Genomic DNA, 16,572 nt, shown 5'->3' on the forward strand with positions numbered 1-16,572 from the left:
TGGCGGGGGGATGTTGAGCACCAATATTTTCTCGGCGGGGTAGCTGTGGCCTGCGGAAAGCAACGGCGGGTGACTCCAAGACGCGCACCGCAGATTGGGTAGACTCTCATCATCCTGCCGACGGAGTCTGCGTATCTTTTCCAAGTCTAGTGGGTATGCGGTGATATACGCATTTCCATGTCTGTTCGAAATGACTCAGTCTGGCGCCCGCGATAGCAGCGTGCCCCCCGGACAATGCGCAAAACACGTCCACCGCCAAAGTTTCCACGCCCCCCGACTCGCGTGAGCTTTATTACGTACACCAGGGATCCCGAGTCAGAATCGGGAAACTATGCAACTGCAGACGCGGTGTGCAGGCCCGCTAACCAGACTTTCGTTATCGACACCAATCACCTGCTGCCATCAGTGCCCGCAATAACTGTTCATGAATTTGTTTTTGCGAAGTCCGTCTAGCTATGCAGCACAAGTAACTCCGTTCCTATCGTTGGCTAACGCCTAGTACATTTATCCATCAGTGTCCCATGCATGACGAACATTTGCTCGGCCATGGGCTTCAGCCGCTCGGCTTCTTCAGGCTTGCAGAACCTGGCAAACCTATCCGGATGCCAGAGGTTGCGGCCTTCCTTGAGCCACTCGTACGAAAACCTACCGGAACCCTCGAGCAGTGCCAGTAGATCGTGGATACAAATCCCCAACAGGGACTCGTCTTGCTTTTGCGGCTTGCATTCCACCTTGGTACAATCATCAACATAGCTTTTCATCGCCGGAAACTCCTGCAATTGACCCTGGATGAACATCTTATCGAGGTCCTCCATGAATCTGGCGTATGCCGCTTTAGGATCTTGATCTCCTTTATTGTCACAAAAGTCAATCCAGGAGCCGTGTACCCATCCAATGTGACCTTTTTTTTCATGGCCATATGCCACCCACGTCTCATGTCGCGCAGAACCAGAAGTCCCTCGCCCTTGTTCAGGCCCAAATCCCATGAGTCATTTGTAGGACGTTGGCGAGTCTTCTTGCTGATAGCTAATCGAAAGTCGCGTCCATCCAAGTTATCGAGCCGAGGATATCTCTTTGGAGGAGGAGTCGTGTTGCTCTCGTCGACAGTGAAGTTAGAATGTCTTTGCTCCCCTTCAAAATGAACGATGAACGGTGGCTCTTTGCCTGGTTCCGTCTTTTTGATGAAGGCAAATGTTTCTCCCTTTTTTGAATACGGACTTATAGTGACATGCTGTTCGTATTAGTAGCAAGGTCTCCATGAGCATGAAGTACTCACAGCAAGCTCCTTTGCAATTGTACTTGATCGCTCGTCTATGCCCAGACCCTCCCACATCTCATACCATGCAGAGCTAACAGAGTATGCGCTAAAGCTCCATATGTCGTTATTGCCTTTCTTGGCGTAGAACGATCCGTTGGAATGCCACTGCACATCATCTAGTGGTTCATCCTTAAACACACCCTTGGTAGTGTTATTCTTTTTGCATGAGTACGAACTGATTAGCTGCCTAAGAATCTGTTAGCCATATAGTGAAGTGCAAATGGGCTTGTTTACTCACAATCTTAAAATGAGCTGTGGTGGAACTTTGGAGCAGATCCAAACTGTGTTTGACCATGCAACAAAAGAACCGCTTGCTCCAAATCGTATCCGCAGATGAGATTTGTGAGTTTTTGATCTGGTAAGATTCACCAGGAATTCTTCCAAGGCTGGCGGCCGATGTGTGCCAATGCTGTACGTGAATTCTCCGTTGATCAGCTCGAGCTTGAAAAGTAAGAATCAGGAGTGCACCCCAAGGAAGCCCATGTGATTCTTTTAATGGGAATTGTAAGGAGATCGAAGTGTAAAACCGATGGTATGTATGTGCTGTGCAATGGTCAGCTGGACCAGCTTCTCCCAGAACCATATACCTGATCTCACGCTTTGTAGCCGTTAGGGCTGCCAATGAATTGAAGGCTACCCTTGCCAAGGGCTATTATGTAGTTGTTTGGCTCAAGAGGCTCAAGCCTGTCCAGTAAATTTGATATGATGGTGGTACCGCGTACGACAGGAAACATGTTTGCTCTAAGAATTGTGGATCGTTGTTAATAGCAACCTGAACGAGTGAAGTGGAATGATAGCTATCCTTGTGATTTGTGTTATGAGAATGATGAACATATAAGGAACCTTTGGATGTCAAGAAGCTACCAGTCTCAAGCAACAGGTAGGAGTGTGTTTGCGCCAAGCCCGCGCTCATGGCAAACGGTAAGTGCGAGACATGTATCCTCAGGGACCAGCGAAGACTGAGAGATGAAATGAATTTTTTCCAGTGTAACTAATAGTCACAACACATTTGAGAGCGTATAACTTTGTGAAAAGTAGCTGTATCAAATAGAGAAGTCCTGGCGGCATGGCAAAATCGAAGGGAGTTGCGCCAACAAGTCACGTTCTTTCCAAGACTTCTCCAAGCATTGAAACTGCGTTTGTGGAAAGTATTAAGAGACCAAATAAGGAAGCCATGAGTAGGACTCGGCCAAAAACCAACTCTCAGAAGCAGCGGACATGTCCATGAGCAAATGAAGCAAGTGGCCATGGGGCAGATAAGTGAGTTTCTCGCGGTGAAATACTCGTCAGCACGCTGAGATATGGCCGTAATCTCGCTTATAACGTTGAGCTGCTTATGAGTCACAAAACTGGTCATAACTGGACACCCGGCGTTCCTCATGTGTCCAGTTCTATGCGATCTAGAACGGGGAACCGACTTGATCCAGGGTTTGACTCATACTCAACTCCAAGTACGAACATACACACACACACACACAGGGTTGATCTCCGATAAGCTCGGCCTGAAGACGTACAATGCGCGAGCCATGTGAGTCAGTCGAATGTGGTGGTGTTGAGCCGCAGTGGTGGATGCAGATGCAGATGCACGAGTGCGGGATGAACCCACGCTAGTCGGTTAGTGCCAAGCAGCCCACTTCGCCCGCTGAACGTCGATATGCAAAAGAGTCACCCGAAATTCAGAGACGCCGCCCGCACCATATAAGCCAACACCCAACCCCGCCTCCACACTCCCATACCGCCAACATGAGGCCGATTCTTCTCTCGGGTCACGAGCGCGCCCTTACCCAGGTCAAGGTACGCATGCGCCATGCACGATGGAGAGGCGAGGGGATATTGACAAGAGGCAGTACAATGCTGATGGCGACATCATCTTCTCCGTTTCCAAGGTAAGAAACTCCACCAATTTTCAAGACTCGCCATGTTAACAACTTCCAGGACCATGTTGTCTGCGCTTGGTGTTAGTTTACGGTCTGCCTATACACGGAAAGGGCACTGAAGCTGATGCGATACAGATTCACACAACGGCGAGCGGATAGGAACATACCACGGACACCAGGGAGCGCTATGGACCGTCGACGTAAACCCATCCACCGAGCTGCTGGCCACTGGTGGCGCCGACAACACCATGCGATTATGGCACGTCCCGACCGGCAAGCTTCTGCACACCTGGGAGTTCAACACCAGTATCAAACGCTGCGAATTCTCTCCCGACGGAAGGCAGTTGCTTGGTGTTACCGAGAAGCGATCCGGACACCTCTCGACCATCTGCGTCTACGAAATCAACCCCGACCCTGAGGCGCAACAATCAGACGAACAGTTGCTCAGGATTGTGTGCGACGAATCCAAGGCGACCGTTGCGGGCTTCTCATACCTCGCCAAGTACATCATCAGTGGACACGAAGATGGCTCAATCACCCAGTGGGACGGCAAGACCGGAGAACTCCTTAGCTCAAACTACGACGCACATGAGCCAGACATGCAAATCAGTGAGTCTCGATATGTTTTGTCGTCAGAAAATCCAGGAACTGACAATTGGTAGCCGACATCCAATGGGCACCTGACAGGTCGTACTTCATCACCGCAAGCAAGGACAAGACGGCAAAGGTACACCAACTCGCAAACCCCGTCACACTTGGATCAGGCTGACACATGGTAGCTCATCGATGTCGAGGACCTTAGCGTTCTGAAGTCATACGTTGCAGACACTCCGCTGAACTCTGCAGCAATCACACCAGTAAAGGACTACGTTATTCTTGGAGGAGGACAGGCCGCTATGGATGTTACCACCACTTCGGCACGCCAAGGAAAGTTCGAGGCCCGTTTCTACCACAAGATCTTCATGGAGGAGATTGGTCGCGTACGTGGCCACTTCGGACCCCTGAACTATGTTGCTGTACATCCAAAGGGCACGAGTTACTGCAGTGGAGGAGAGGACGGATACGTACGTGTGCACCACTTTGACAAGCCATACTTCGACTTCATGTACGAGGTTGAGCGCGAGGCTGCGCGTGAGGCTGCGCAAGCAAACTTGTAATGTATGGGTTTTCGGACGTGAAAGATGCGGACGATACGAATCGATATGGCTGCATGCATGCAATGGCGTTCCGGTGGTTGATTGGGCGCTTGTCGAATTGGACAGGCCTTTGTCAAAAAGTTCATGAGCTATCAGGTCAGGTAGAGACGCGCTGCAAGCAAGCGGGCTGCAAAAGCTCATCAATGGAATTTTGACACGGAGAAACAACCGTTATGCTCAATGTCCTGTGATGAAATTGGTCTCAACATGCTAGCTAATGTCCCGCCTCAAGCACCAGCGCCTGTCCATGAAGAAGGAGCAGACACCCAAGCATTAGGTCAATAGTACAAGCAAAGGGCTTGAAACGGTAATCAATCTTCCTGCTTTTGACAAACGAGTCCATCATCGAGAAGGAAGGACGACGTATACTGAAGAGGTTGTTTACGATAAAACATCTGGGTTGTGTACATTCTGAGGTGCGTCTTGGTCAGACAAAATTTCCGAAGACGCCGAAACTGAACTGCAGCTTTCCCATGGCGCACGAGTGAACCCAATGGAGTTGTGCAGCATCTCGGTGATAAACGGCGAGTTGTTTGCGCATAGCGACATGGAATCAATGTCTCGTGTCAGCGACAACAACGAGCCAGTGGCTTGGTGAAAGAAAGGGCGGAAGAAGGGCTGGAGCTGGAACGCGAACGTGGAAGCTTCGAGAGGCCCTGACCTAAGCGAGACTAGCGTGTGGCGGTGACCTCACCTGCCGCTTCGACTCATCGCGGCCCATATTGCTTTGGGCCTCTACATAAGCAAAACATCCATCCACCTTATTTGGCAATTCTATATATCCAACTGTCCTCACTCACCTCCTTCACCTTTGGCCACTTCACCAACAAACAAACAAACGCCAAACTCAAGCGCCCAATACTCTATCACCGAGACCGCTCGCAGCCTTCTATACACCAACTTCAGCTCCTCTGTTTTATCAGCCACACAATCAAAATGTCTGACGACTGGAACTCCGTCACCAAGATCGGTAGCCGTGTCCGCGGCGGCGCTGCTGGACCTCGCGAGACCGTAGTCAAGGGCAAGTCAGCCCTGAATGCCGCTCAGCGAAGCGGCGGTATCATTGCCACAGAGAAGAAGTTCGCTTCAGCCAACGCAGTAAGTAAACCTGGGCCTTTGTCTTCCTCAAAGCTCAACCAAAAACATTACTGACAAGCAAATCACAGGGTGCCTCATCAGAAGGTCAACGTCTCACCAAAGTTGACCGCTCCGACGACATCGTTAAGCCCAAGACCGTTGGCATTGCTGTCGGTCAGGCCATATCAAAGGCGCGCTCCGAGGCGAAGAATGACAAGGGCACCACAATGACACAAAAGGACTTGGCTACAAAGTGCAACACCACACCCACCATCGTAGCAGACTTTGAGCGCGGTACTGCCACGCCAGATCAGAAGTTGCTGGCGACTATGGAGCGTGTGCTCAATGTCATCCTGCGGGGTGACAAGATTGGACAGCCTAAGTTCCCGAACAAGAAGAAATGAGCGACTCTTTGTTTCGACTTGAGCTTGGGCGCTGGAATGCGATCAGGCTATGGTCCAGCAGATTTCTTTGCTCAGAAACGTAGCCAAGGCTACAATAAGTCTCTTCTGGTTTAGCGGGCTTGGGATGGGCGTTTGATGGGTATCACGATGTAACTCCCGTTTTGGTGGGAAGCATATCATAGCTCTGGCCTAGCCTGTACTGCACAGGCTGCGATAGCCGGCTCGTACTGAGCGGCACTGGATGCTAAATAGAATCCACCTTTTTTTGAACTCATGCCCTTCTGACGTCATGTCGTTTATGTATTTGGCTACTATGGAGCACTGGGGCATGTCTTCATGTCATTCCGAATGTATGGGTGAGCGAATATCCAGAACACCTGTCCGTGACGAGGCCCCGCCATGTGATTGGCTTGTCCAAGCCTACTAGCGCCCTTTCCCTGCCCATGCCTGTCAAATATGAGACCCCTAGATTCCTACTTACCCCACGTTATGCTCGTCCCCTCGAATTATCTAAGATCCAGGATTCGTAGTGTTGGCACCTCAATGTAAATATATCTCTTTCTGTTCTCTCTTCATGACCTACCAGTCACAACTTACATTCCTTACTCATGCATACATAGATCCATTGCCCTCGTCTCCGTTACTTTTATATCCGTATTCTATCTCAAAATGAGTACTGCGGGGCATTCGGATATCGTACCCGTAGGGAGCGGTAGTGGAAAAGAGCAGGACTTTCACTATAAATTCACTGTGCAAAAGGGATTTTTCCAGCAGAGTGAGGATGAGACGGATGATAAGGAGTTTGATTTCGTATGTTCTTTAATACCTCTCAAGTTTACACACAGCCTCCTCCTCAGTTTGGATATCCCAGCGAAAAAAAATCCCGTATCAGAAAGAAGGGTTTCTGGGAGACGAGGAACAAAAGCTAATCATCTTTTTGTTTGTTTGTTGGGAAATAGAAAACTTCGAATTTCGGACTGATCAATCGTACATATCCTACGGACTCTGATGAAGACAAAGAGAAGGGAACGCAATGGCAACGCTTTGAAAATTATGTCCGCAGCCTCGAGGCTTCCAAGAAGGACGGCGAAAGCTACAAGGTGCTTTTCCTAGGTCGCCACGGTCAAGGGTGGCACAATGTTGCGGAAACAAAGTACGGGACTAAAGCTTGGGATGTACGTTTTCTTCTTCTTCTTCTTCTTCTTCTTCTTCTTCTTTTCTCTCTGAGCTACGCTTGAGAAAATGTCGTGCTCGTTTGCTAAGATGGACAAAGTGCTACTGGTCCGCTCTCGACGGCGCAGACGGCATCACCTGGGCAGATGCGCATCTGACCCCCCTCGGCGAATCCCAGGCAAAAGCCGTGAACGAACTTTGGTCCGCTCAACTCGCAAAAGGGATTCCAGCACCAGAGACATATTATGTTTCTCCTTTGACACGTACGTTCTCCCCTTCCCCTTCTAGGAAACTTCGTAGTCTCGTTCGTCCCACTGTAATATTGTTCGTGTGCTAACGCACAACAAAAGGCACAATCCAAACAGCCACCCTCTCCTTCTCCTCTCTCCCCCTCCCACCCACACACCCATACAAACCCCTCATCAAAGAACTCCTCCGCGAAGCCCTAGGCGTCCATACCTGCGACCGCCGTAGCACCCGCTCTGAAATCCAAGCTGCACACCCCGATCTCACGTTCGAACCGGGGTTCGCTGAGGAAGACGAGTTGTGGCTGGCTGACTACCGCGAACCGAGAGCGGCCAGGAATTATCGACTTGCGATGTTGCTGGATGAGGTGTTTGAGGCGGATGCGGGTGTGGTGGTGTCGATGACGAGTCATTCGGGGGCGATTGGGAGTTTGTTGGTGGGGTTGGGACATCGGGTAAGTTTCTTTTCCCTCCTTTCTTCGTTCTAGTCCCTGTTACACCTGATTGGAGGAGAAGAAGAAGAAGAAGAAGAAGAAGAAGAAGAAGAAAAAGGGGGTTGGAGATGGGAAAGAAGGGAATGTATACTGATTGGACTCAGGAGTTTGCGCTTGAGACGGGGGGCGTGATACCCGTGTTTGTCAAAGGGGAGAGGGTACAAGGGAAACGACCGGTTCCGCCGAAGGAACCGAGTGATGCGCCGCCGTTATGTCCGGAGCCACCTGTAGACATGTAAGTCCCATTTTTTGAGAAAGATAAAGAAGGTAGGCCAGGGAATCGAAAGTGGTATTATTATGAAAGCTATAGATCACACAATGTGAGAATGGGGAGTATAAATATATAAAAATGTTACCAAGTATATTTTACCAAGTTTATAGTTGAAATAGTCCGTTGACCAAAAAAAGGGGGGGGGGGGGTATCTAGTGATAGCGAAAGTCCTATATGCAACCAAGTATGATTTGCGAAAAATAAGTGAAAAAAAATATGGGGGATATATGAGAAAAGAAGAAAAAAAAGTCCTTGAATGTGAAGAAAGACACCCCCCGCTAAGAACGTAAGCGGGTGAAAAAAAAGAAAGGAGAAAAAGAGGGGGAGGAAGAAGAAGAAAAAAAGAAAAAGGAGGGGGGAGGCATCAATCTTCACCACCACCGTAGTCACTCAAACCCAAGTCTCCCCAAGCCAACCCTACCCAGTCAACCCCCTCCTCCACTCCAAAACCCCAACCCTCTTCTCCTGCTCCTTGACCAAAACCAAGCCAAACCACGCCATAACATCCAGGCCCAACCCGCTCTCTAGTGTCTTAATCCGCTGCATATTCCGCATACCTTGCTCATCATATCCCAAACACTGGAGGGGCCAGCCACTCTTAATCATCTCGCGCTGCTGATACTTGTTATGGCGGAACGCATCATACGGCGAGGCGCCTAGGACAACGAAGAGCAGGGTGATGGCTAGGGACCAGAGGTCGGTAGCGTGCGAGGGCGGAGATGTGCAGGTTGAGGTGAGGAGCGAGGGATCGAGGTAGTCCCAAGTTCCTGCGCCGAGGGGCGAGGTGCTGGTGTCGATTGTGGCGTTGGGCAGGGTGAGGGTTGTAGATGAGAAATCCGAGTAAAGGGGTTTAGGGGTAGAGGAAGAAGGGGCGGTGGAGACGAGGATGTTGGAGGGTTTGATGTCGCCGTGGGTACAGTGTTTGTCTTGCATCCAGATGAGGCTGTCGATTAGGGCGATGGCGATTCGTGGGAAGATGGTGGTTAGTTTTTCGGCGCGGGCCGGTTCGTCGAGCGTGTTGAGGTGTTTTTGGAGCCAGCCTTCTAGGGTATCGTCCATTGCCCGGAGGAGGAGTGAGCCGCTACGTGTGTCGAGGCCATAGAAGGAGACGATGTGGTGCTCAGCGTCCGGGAAGTGGGTTAGATAGGAGAGGATGCGGGCTTCGGCGCTGAGGACCTTTTTCGCGCTCGTCATGGCGGGGACTTTGACGGCGTAGAGAATGGGTGTAGGGGGTAGCTTCGTAAGACTTGCGCTCGAGTCTGCACCACGCACGGGGGTCAGGGGTGGTGTCATGTCAGGACTGCAGTGAGTTTTGGATGAGGTTTGGCTGGTCGGCTTAGGGAGACAAGGGGTTGCAAGATACACATCACTCCATGCGCCCTCGCCAATCTTCTTCTTTCGTCCTCGGTCATCTTTGCAAATCTCGTAGTCCCGAACGTTGTGCGGAAAGGTTATGAGTTCTGTGCTACCGGGCTGTGGCGTGCTCTCGAGGGAATCAAGTCGAGGACGGCCCCTCGACGACACAGAACTTCCGCGACGTAAGTCCGATAATGAACTCAGAAAATCAGATGAAGTGGAGTTACTCTTTGAGTGCGCCTTAATGTGAGGTGTGCCTGGAGGAGTAATGGCACCACTGTCGTGCAGCATCTTGATGTCCTGCGTACCCATGGTTGAAGAACGACGTTTGGTTGGCGATGCTGGTGGCGTTGACATAGTGGGCGCCGCGGACCGTCCCGGCTCTTTCCCAGGAACAGCAAGATGGTATCCTTCTCTTACTACTTTGTCGGTGCGTACGTGAAGTTGTGGCAGCTGCCTAGTGTCTATCTCTGTCGTGGGCTGTAATGTGAATCTCAATTGTTCTTCCCTCGAGCCTGGTAAGGTAAATCGGGGAGGTTCTGCCATGATGGTTTCCCTGGGGATTTGTGACTTGACAGTGCTCACGTCTGACAAATTTCACTGTCCGGTTACAGTGTGCGGGTGTATCGTGTTAAAGTTTTTTTGTTGAGTGCTAAAACACAATGCGAGCTTAGAGTTGCCCAATAGACCCCGAGAACCAATGCGAAACGGAGACGGGATTCTGGAAAGTCGAGGGAGGAAACCTGTAAAGCCGAAGGACCCCGGGGTTTGGCTTGTTTTATTGCGGTATGCCAGTCCCTGTGCCGGAATCGGAAGAAGCGACCTGACAAAGAAAGCGAGAAAATAAACAGTGATACAGGTAATGGTACAATAGATAAGGAGACGCCTCCGCTAATACACTTTGGCGCGTCCTACCAGATAGTAGGCGGAAGCATATTTTGCGGTTTCAGGAGAATCGCGGTACGCGCGGGCGTGGTGCAGCGGGAAAAATAAAGGGACGTGGTCTTGTATCAGAGAGGCGATAGAAAAAGGATCGGAGTTGCAAACGGTCTATAAGCAGAAATGGGCTGCGGGGGGCGGGTGAGACACCCATCGGGCCCGGAGACGTAGCCAGGGCGCAGGCAACCGCGCGCAACTCTAGCCCAAGTGTCAGTCGGGAATGTGATTCGCAGGGGGGGAGGAGACAGAGGTGCTTCTTTGAGGCGGATCGGGGCATTCCAGAGTCACACCTTATTCACCCGTCTTTCCCTCCCGGGTTATGGTCGCGACTAGCTGTTGGCTAGGGCGTGCAAATGAGGGCGCATCCTTGGCTTTGGGATCTCCAATCAGTCTCCAGGCCCGTAGGAACGTGCGCCGTTTGATTGGGCTACGGGACGTCTACCCATTGCAGAGACGTGTTGCTTCCTCATTGCGGTTTACTTGCCCTTGGGTGTTCCAACTCAGGCAATCCGCTTGGCAGCCTCTGAGAGTGTCGCCGAAAAACCTAGTTGTTGTGTGTGTCAAGTTGTTCGCTCGGCGATATTCCGGTATCTCTGTATGCCGACGTGCCTCTGTGACGTCGTCGCTGACTGCACAATTGTTTTAAAAAATCATGAGATCGTGGGGATCATGTGGAGCAGTTCTGAGTTATCGCTAGCTTGTCGTTGGCTCTGTCCGTCATGTATCGTTTGGCTGCCGTCTTGTCCGAGAGCAAGCATGTTTGCTAGTGACGTATTGGTTAGGAGATGTCTTTCTCTCGCAGCCCGATGATGAGGTGCGTGTCGTCTCTCTGTCCTGGATAGTGGATAGTCAACCTGCATTGTGAGCCTGTCCATGCGCTGGCAATCATCGTCGTCATCACCAGCAGTATCATGATCAGATGGCAAGCAATGAGACTGAGGCGAATCGGCGTTTGTGCTTCCCTTGGCTCCTGCAGCGTCGATTGCATCGCATGTTTAGACTGGTAGATCTTCAAGAGCGCTCTTCGTTGTCTTTAGGCTTACCATGCTCAAGACAAGGTCTCAAATCAGTGTAGGCTTGAGTGCAAGAGCAAGTCACCGCGGACTTGGGAAGATCCATGGCGGAGTATGTGGGAGCTATCAACAAGTCACCCACGCGGACCTCGGCCGATCAACAAGTCAACGATACGCTGTGTGATATTCAGCCATTCCCCGCCTTCGGATTGGCACGGAGAATTAGTATGCACGAACCGAATGTTGACCGAGCAGAACTTGGTAATAGAGATGCGACAAGTTTATCTTGTTCTCGTTCATGATAGCCGCCGGCATGCACAATAAGTGGGGCTTGTACCAAACCTGCCATGGCTGCACTATCGACTATCAACGTCAAACCTCGAGATCATCTGGTTCACTCTATTGACAGGTCAAAGTCAATCGCCGGTCACCATGGCGGAACAGGGCAAGGCAGTACAGTCTATTTGAATGATTGATTTCTTCTCTGCGTAGGTCTATCTCTCCGTCTTTCCTACCTCCCCTCCTCAGCAGCAGCTCATTGCAGCGGAACATGTGCGCACACATGCTTGATATCAAAAAAACAAAAAGATCGAAACAAGGCTGATCCAGTTGACACGCCGTGTAGAAACAAAGGAAATTCCCAAATACCCATACGCAAGGAAAGTACAAAAACTGGCGCACGAGGAAAAGGGATGATTACGTATATGCCGGATGAATATACAGGTAACATTATCCTCCTCCATGCTTAGTCGCTCCCAAGAAGAGCGACATGGTGCAGCCCTGTCCAAGCGGATGCAGAGGTGTCCAAGATGAAAGTCGCCTTTAGTAGTGGCGAGGGTCTAGTCGTGCCATACGCACTCTTCAATGCGAACCCCAACTCGATTGATGATTACAATATATTCTTGTATGGATACTCGAGATATACACAAGGCGTAGAGATGGCCTAATATCTGTTTTGTTGATTTTGCTGTTGCTGTTGCTGAGCGGCCGAGGAGCGTTTGTACGAATCAATTATCTGGCCCACCTGCTCCTCGTGCTCGCTCTGGCGTCAATGTTCATATCCTGCCCCCCGTTGCCATGGGCTTGAGCTGTTGGCTTGCCGATACTGCTGGCCATTGCTGCCAGGTCGGTATGACGGTGCCGGACTGCGGCTCTCATAAAAGGATGGAGGCGCAGACGGGTTGCTTCCGTCATTGCCTGCACTTCGTGGTGGTGCGGCAGCGTAGTGCTCGCCAAAGTTGCCCTCCTTGGAGGCCATTTGGCGCTGCTCCTCGGAGTAGTAGTCGTCGTCATCGTCGATACGGCTGCGAGATCCAGTGGGGTGGGTGCCCTTGCCCTCACCGCGAGCAGTTGCACCAAGAGCATCAAGCTCAGTGGTCAGCTGGGTTTGCGACTTGATGAAAGAACCACGGTCGTCGCGCATTGGCTGATAGCGGGTATCGGGATTCTTGGTGAACAGAGCAAATCCAGATGAGACGAGAAGCATGAGAAGGAGAATGAGCGCAAAGGCGGCGTTGATAACGAAGAAGATGACACCCATGACACCAGTGACGATGGTCTAGACATGTTAGTTTCGATCAAGACAAAAAGCACAAATGTAGCATGTGACTTACAGGCTGATTGAAGACCTCAGTAAACATCAATAAGAAAAAGGCACTGAGGAAGTTGACGGCAGCGATGGCAATGTTGAAACCGTTGGTCTTCTTGTCCATCCATGGGCGCATGACGGAGACAGCAATGAGGAGAACGGCCTCGATGATGACAATGGCAAAGCCCTGGACCTTGCTGCTGCCCTGAGCAAGACCGACAAACATGGCCTTGATAAACAGGTATGCAAGCCATGGGATGATGAACCAGTAGGCAGCGGCCTTGAATTGGACATAGAGGAAGCCCCACTTGTTGAGCGCCACAGGGTCCGAGTAGAGGATGTAGGCGGGGTTTTTGTGCATGGCAATAGAACGCTGGGCAATACGGACGACCTTGGAAGAAGCCCATGTAAGTATACCAATCATGGTAAGCATAGAAAGAATGGCCAAAACGACCAAACCAACGGAATCACGGCGCGTCAGCTCCCAGAAGCTGAGGACCATCATTTGGGGGAAGCCAATGAGAACAACGCGGAAGAGGATACCCTTGAGGACAGTCTGCCAGCCGTTGCGGAAGTCAACAAACTTGTCACCCTTCATCTTACCAGCCTTGGCCAGACCCTCGCAGATGTACTTGAAGGCGACGACACCAATGACGGTCAAGAGAATGAAAATGACAAAGAAAGTGTAGCCGGTGAAGAAGATGTTGGTCGTCTCAATCCTGGCCTTGAAGCCAACACGCTCAACACCGTGGAGGACGATACGCTCTCCACCAGCCTGGGCCTCGGTGGCAGCAGCGTTACTACGCGCGATGAGACGACCGACAGCTCCGGTGGTGAACTCGATGGCACGTCTGACCCTCCTCTTCTTCTGGATCTCGACGGAAATGTACGACAGTTGCGAGAGGTAGGTGGTTGGTGTTCCACCGGTAGCGCGCTGGTACCATGTAGCCATTTTCTGGAGGAAGCTAACGCGGATGATACCCATGGTCCATTGGAAGTTTTGGGTCCAGGCAGAGACAATCGGAGGGAGGGGGACGCCGCACAGGCCGATAAAGGCCTGCGCCTGGAAGTAACCGAAGAGCGACATGGCGTTTGCAGCAACGTGGGCAGCCGTGTTGGAGTGACCAAGACCGGAGGTAATGGCAGATGCGATCAGACCGAAACCTGCTATAATGGCCGTGACCCAAGCGACCGCCTTTTGGTCGACCGAATGTCCGTTTGACAGTTCTGCTTCTACACAGGCAAGCTGGACATGGGTTTCTTGATCCTTGATCTTTACTCGTACAACGGCGTCGAGATCAGGAATGGTGTATGCGATGCCTGAGGGAGGGTTAGAGAGGAGGATGCGACAAGTGCAAGCGCAAGGGCGGCTTACCTGGAATTGCGCTCATGATGTCCTGGCTGATGTCGATGTTGGACTTGATGGTCAAGGGCCCAGCGTTCATGGGGCACATGCCCTCGAGCTCTTCTTGGCCGCACGGGTCGAGCTTCTGGTTCATGGCCGAGAATCCGTAGACGAGCAGCTCGATGTCGGCCTCGATCTTGCCGGCAATGTTGGAGATACCCTCGATCTTGAAGCCCAAACTGCGGTTACCGGGAGTAAAGGCGACGTTGAAGAGGGTAGCTGAGAAGGACGAGTTTGCCATGCAAGGGTTGAGCGACCTTGATTCGATGAGGCGCTCAGCAGAGACGAGAGGCGCTGCGACGGCGGCGAGCCATAGCAGCGACTGGGAGAGGGAGAAGCGCATGGCGGGCGATGGTGTTGTGGGCGTTGTTCGTGTTGTTGTGTATTAAGGCGTGGTGAGGCAGAGAACCTCAGGCGTAGACGTGGGCGTACTCCTGACGAGTACTGCTAAAGTTGGTCGGCCAGACCAGCGGCGAGAGAAGCTCCTTCAGCGAACGTGGATCGGGGGGGCGAGTTGGGGGTTGACAGGGTGTGGGGTATGGGGGGGGGGAGAGCGAGCGGCTGTCGAGAGCGACAAATGGGGTGGTGGTGGTGGTGATGTCGAGAAAGATGGTGATTGCGCGCTGGGCGACGGGGAAGGAAACAGGGCAGGAGCGAGGCGGCGGCGGCGGGCGGCGGGTCTTGGCTGGGGAGAAGGAGGCTAGCAGCTAGGATAATAGCAGGGAGCAAGAGGCCAAACGATGGGACAGGCAGCGATCAGCGGACGTTTCCACTTGACGCGGCCCAGCTAAGTGAATGAGAGTGTGCAGTGCAGTGTGGTATAATGTAGTTTGTCTGTGGGCGTCGCCGGCCGCACTCGAAGTGTTTTGAGAGTGCCTGAGCAGAGCGAGGGACGAGGGGACGAGAGGGATCCCATGGGCCGTGGTCTATGCACCCAAGGCCGTCTCCTCTCTCAGGGGAGCGAGACGCAGACGGCGGTCCTCTCCCAGGTGGGCTGGTGGGCCAAAGGGAATACGCGCGGCTCCTGTGCGCGCCGGCGGTCCAGCCAGGCTGACTGCCCAGCCCCAAGCGCTCTCGTCGTAATGCTGTACGCAGCCGTACTATACAACTCGTGGGTGTCGGTGTTTAGCATGTATCACGTCTACTTTCTTGGGTGGCAGGTATGTACCGTCTTGGTTAGCATGTACGTATTCACTATTGAAATGCACGCCTGCTAAACCCAAGGCCGCAAAGGCTATTCCCTGCTGCAAGCCCTCGTCGCGTGCCCTTCCCTCGTTGCCCCTGGTGTCTCACGTCTGCTAAAAACAGGCACTGGTAATTTCTCCTTTGCGACCATCTGCAACACGCCGACAGGGCCACGGCTGGCAGGGGGGGCGCGGCGACATGAGCGACAGACACGACGGCTTCTTTGCTTCGCCACACTCGCACGCAGGAACAATTTCGGGCGGCCAATTACCGCAGCGCCTCTAGACCGCTTGGGCCGCTGACTGAAGCACCCGTCCCAGCCCTTCGTATCTTGTCGGGAACACGGCTGCCATGATGCTGACATAGTTTGACCACTCTATCGTCACAACAACCACAACCTCCAAGCCATCACTCACAGAACTGCAACACGGACACACGGCACCAGCACCGCCTGTCGCCCGTCACCGCTGCTGCTGCTGCTGCTGCTGCCACATTAGCTCGCGGCAGAACATGTCAACGTTATGCCATCCGGCATTCTGCGGCACGACAAGTCTGGTCAATGACCCCATCCGTGCATTCGGCACCAACGGATGACTGCTCCCAAACCTCGCCTGGCGCCAAGGGCCCCGTCCTCGTCAGCCAATCACGCGCCGCCCACACATGCTCGCCCTCGACTAGCCTGGCCCATGAGCCGTTGACCTGTACTCTTTGTACACCATCGTGGCCGTCATTCAATATTGCTGCGCCTTCTCTAGTACCGTTTTTTCCGCTTCCCTCCTCATGCGCCAATGACACCTGTGGCAAGAGCGGCATCACCGTCCCTCCCCCCATCTCACCACCATCCAAGTGCCAATCAACGACGCTTCTACCACACACACGACCCCCATCGCCCGCCGTCACCCAACGCGCGTTCAAACAAAGTCCATGTCTACTTCCTTACTTACATATCCACTTGTAGTGTGCCTGCCAACCTTGACGGCAATCTGAAACACGGGATCAGCAATTGCGCAAATCTCAAGAGTAAGTACCCG

General features: G+C 52.3%; 7 protein-coding genes across 7 annotated transcripts; 4 read left to right on the plus strand and 3 right to left on the minus strand.

Annotated features, from left to right (window-relative positions):
* Nucleotides 1-488: 488 nt before the first annotated feature.
* COCCADRAFT_23977 (uncharacterized protein) lies at nucleotides 489-2,052 on the minus strand (the record flags this gene model as incomplete). Its single annotated transcript, XM_007711277.1, has 5 exons — nucleotides 489-901; nucleotides 931-1,231; nucleotides 1,277-1,505; nucleotides 1,557-1,727; nucleotides 1,916-2,052. The coding sequence occupies 5 exons, from the start codon at nucleotides 2,050-2,052 to the stop codon at nucleotides 489-491; spliced, it is 1,251 nt and encodes a 416-aa protein (XP_007709467.1).
* A 1,009-nt stretch (nucleotides 2,053-3,061) lies between these two features.
* COCCADRAFT_88768 (uncharacterized protein) lies at nucleotides 3,062-4,352 on the plus strand (the record flags this gene model as incomplete). The annotated part of the gene is made up of 6 exons (XM_007711318.1): nucleotides 3,062-3,106; nucleotides 3,166-3,204; nucleotides 3,254-3,275; nucleotides 3,331-3,804; nucleotides 3,858-3,922; nucleotides 3,975-4,352. The coding sequence occupies 6 exons, from the start codon at nucleotides 3,062-3,064 to the stop codon at nucleotides 4,350-4,352; spliced, it is 1,023 nt and encodes a 340-aa protein (XP_007709508.1).
* Nucleotides 4,353-5,327: 975 nt separating this feature from the next.
* On the plus strand, nucleotides 5,328-5,872 carry COCCADRAFT_2696 (uncharacterized protein; the record flags this gene model as incomplete). The annotated part of the gene is made up of 2 exons (XM_007711265.1): nucleotides 5,328-5,489; nucleotides 5,558-5,872. The coding sequence occupies 2 exons, from the start codon at nucleotides 5,328-5,330 to the stop codon at nucleotides 5,870-5,872; spliced, it is 477 nt and encodes a 158-aa protein (XP_007709455.1).
* A 669-nt stretch (nucleotides 5,873-6,541) lies between these two features.
* On the plus strand, nucleotides 6,542-8,023 carry COCCADRAFT_2697 (uncharacterized protein; the record flags this gene model as incomplete). The annotated part of the gene is made up of 5 exons (XM_007711266.1): nucleotides 6,542-6,682; nucleotides 6,832-7,047; nucleotides 7,146-7,308; nucleotides 7,396-7,745; nucleotides 7,889-8,023. 5 exons carry the CDS (start codon nucleotides 6,542-6,544, stop codon nucleotides 8,021-8,023), a joined length of 1,005 nt encoding a protein of 334 aa, XP_007709456.1.
* Nucleotides 8,024-8,472: 449 nt separating this feature from the next.
* COCCADRAFT_34388 (uncharacterized protein) lies at nucleotides 8,473-9,723 on the minus strand (the record flags this gene model as incomplete). The annotated part of the gene is made up of 1 exon (XM_007711290.1): nucleotides 8,473-9,723. One exon carries the CDS (start codon nucleotides 9,721-9,723, stop codon nucleotides 8,473-8,475), a length of 1,251 nt encoding a protein of 416 aa, XP_007709480.1.
* A 2,688-nt stretch (nucleotides 9,724-12,411) lies between these two features.
* COCCADRAFT_2699 (uncharacterized protein) lies at nucleotides 12,412-14,699 on the minus strand (the record flags this gene model as incomplete). The annotated part of the gene is made up of 3 exons (XM_007711267.1): nucleotides 12,412-12,921; nucleotides 12,977-14,271; nucleotides 14,327-14,699. The coding sequence occupies 3 exons, from the start codon at nucleotides 14,697-14,699 to the stop codon at nucleotides 12,412-12,414; spliced, it is 2,178 nt and encodes a 725-aa protein (XP_007709457.1).
* Nucleotides 14,700-15,270: 571 nt separating this feature from the next.
* Nucleotides 15,271-16,135, plus strand: COCCADRAFT_34390 (uncharacterized protein; the record flags this gene model as incomplete). Its single annotated transcript, XM_007711291.1, has 3 exons — nucleotides 15,271-15,516; nucleotides 15,789-15,867; nucleotides 15,960-16,135. The coding sequence occupies 3 exons, from the start codon at nucleotides 15,271-15,273 to the stop codon at nucleotides 16,133-16,135; spliced, it is 501 nt and encodes a 166-aa protein (XP_007709481.1).
* Between the last annotated feature and the right edge of the window lie 437 nt (nucleotides 16,136-16,572).

The sequence above is a fragment of the Bipolaris zeicola genome (genome assembly GCF_000523435.1).
Source record: "Bipolaris zeicola 26-R-13 unplaced genomic scaffold scaffold_27, whole genome shotgun sequence".
NCBI classification, from domain to species: Eukaryota; Fungi; Ascomycota; class Dothideomycetes; order Pleosporales; family Pleosporaceae; genus Bipolaris; species Bipolaris zeicola.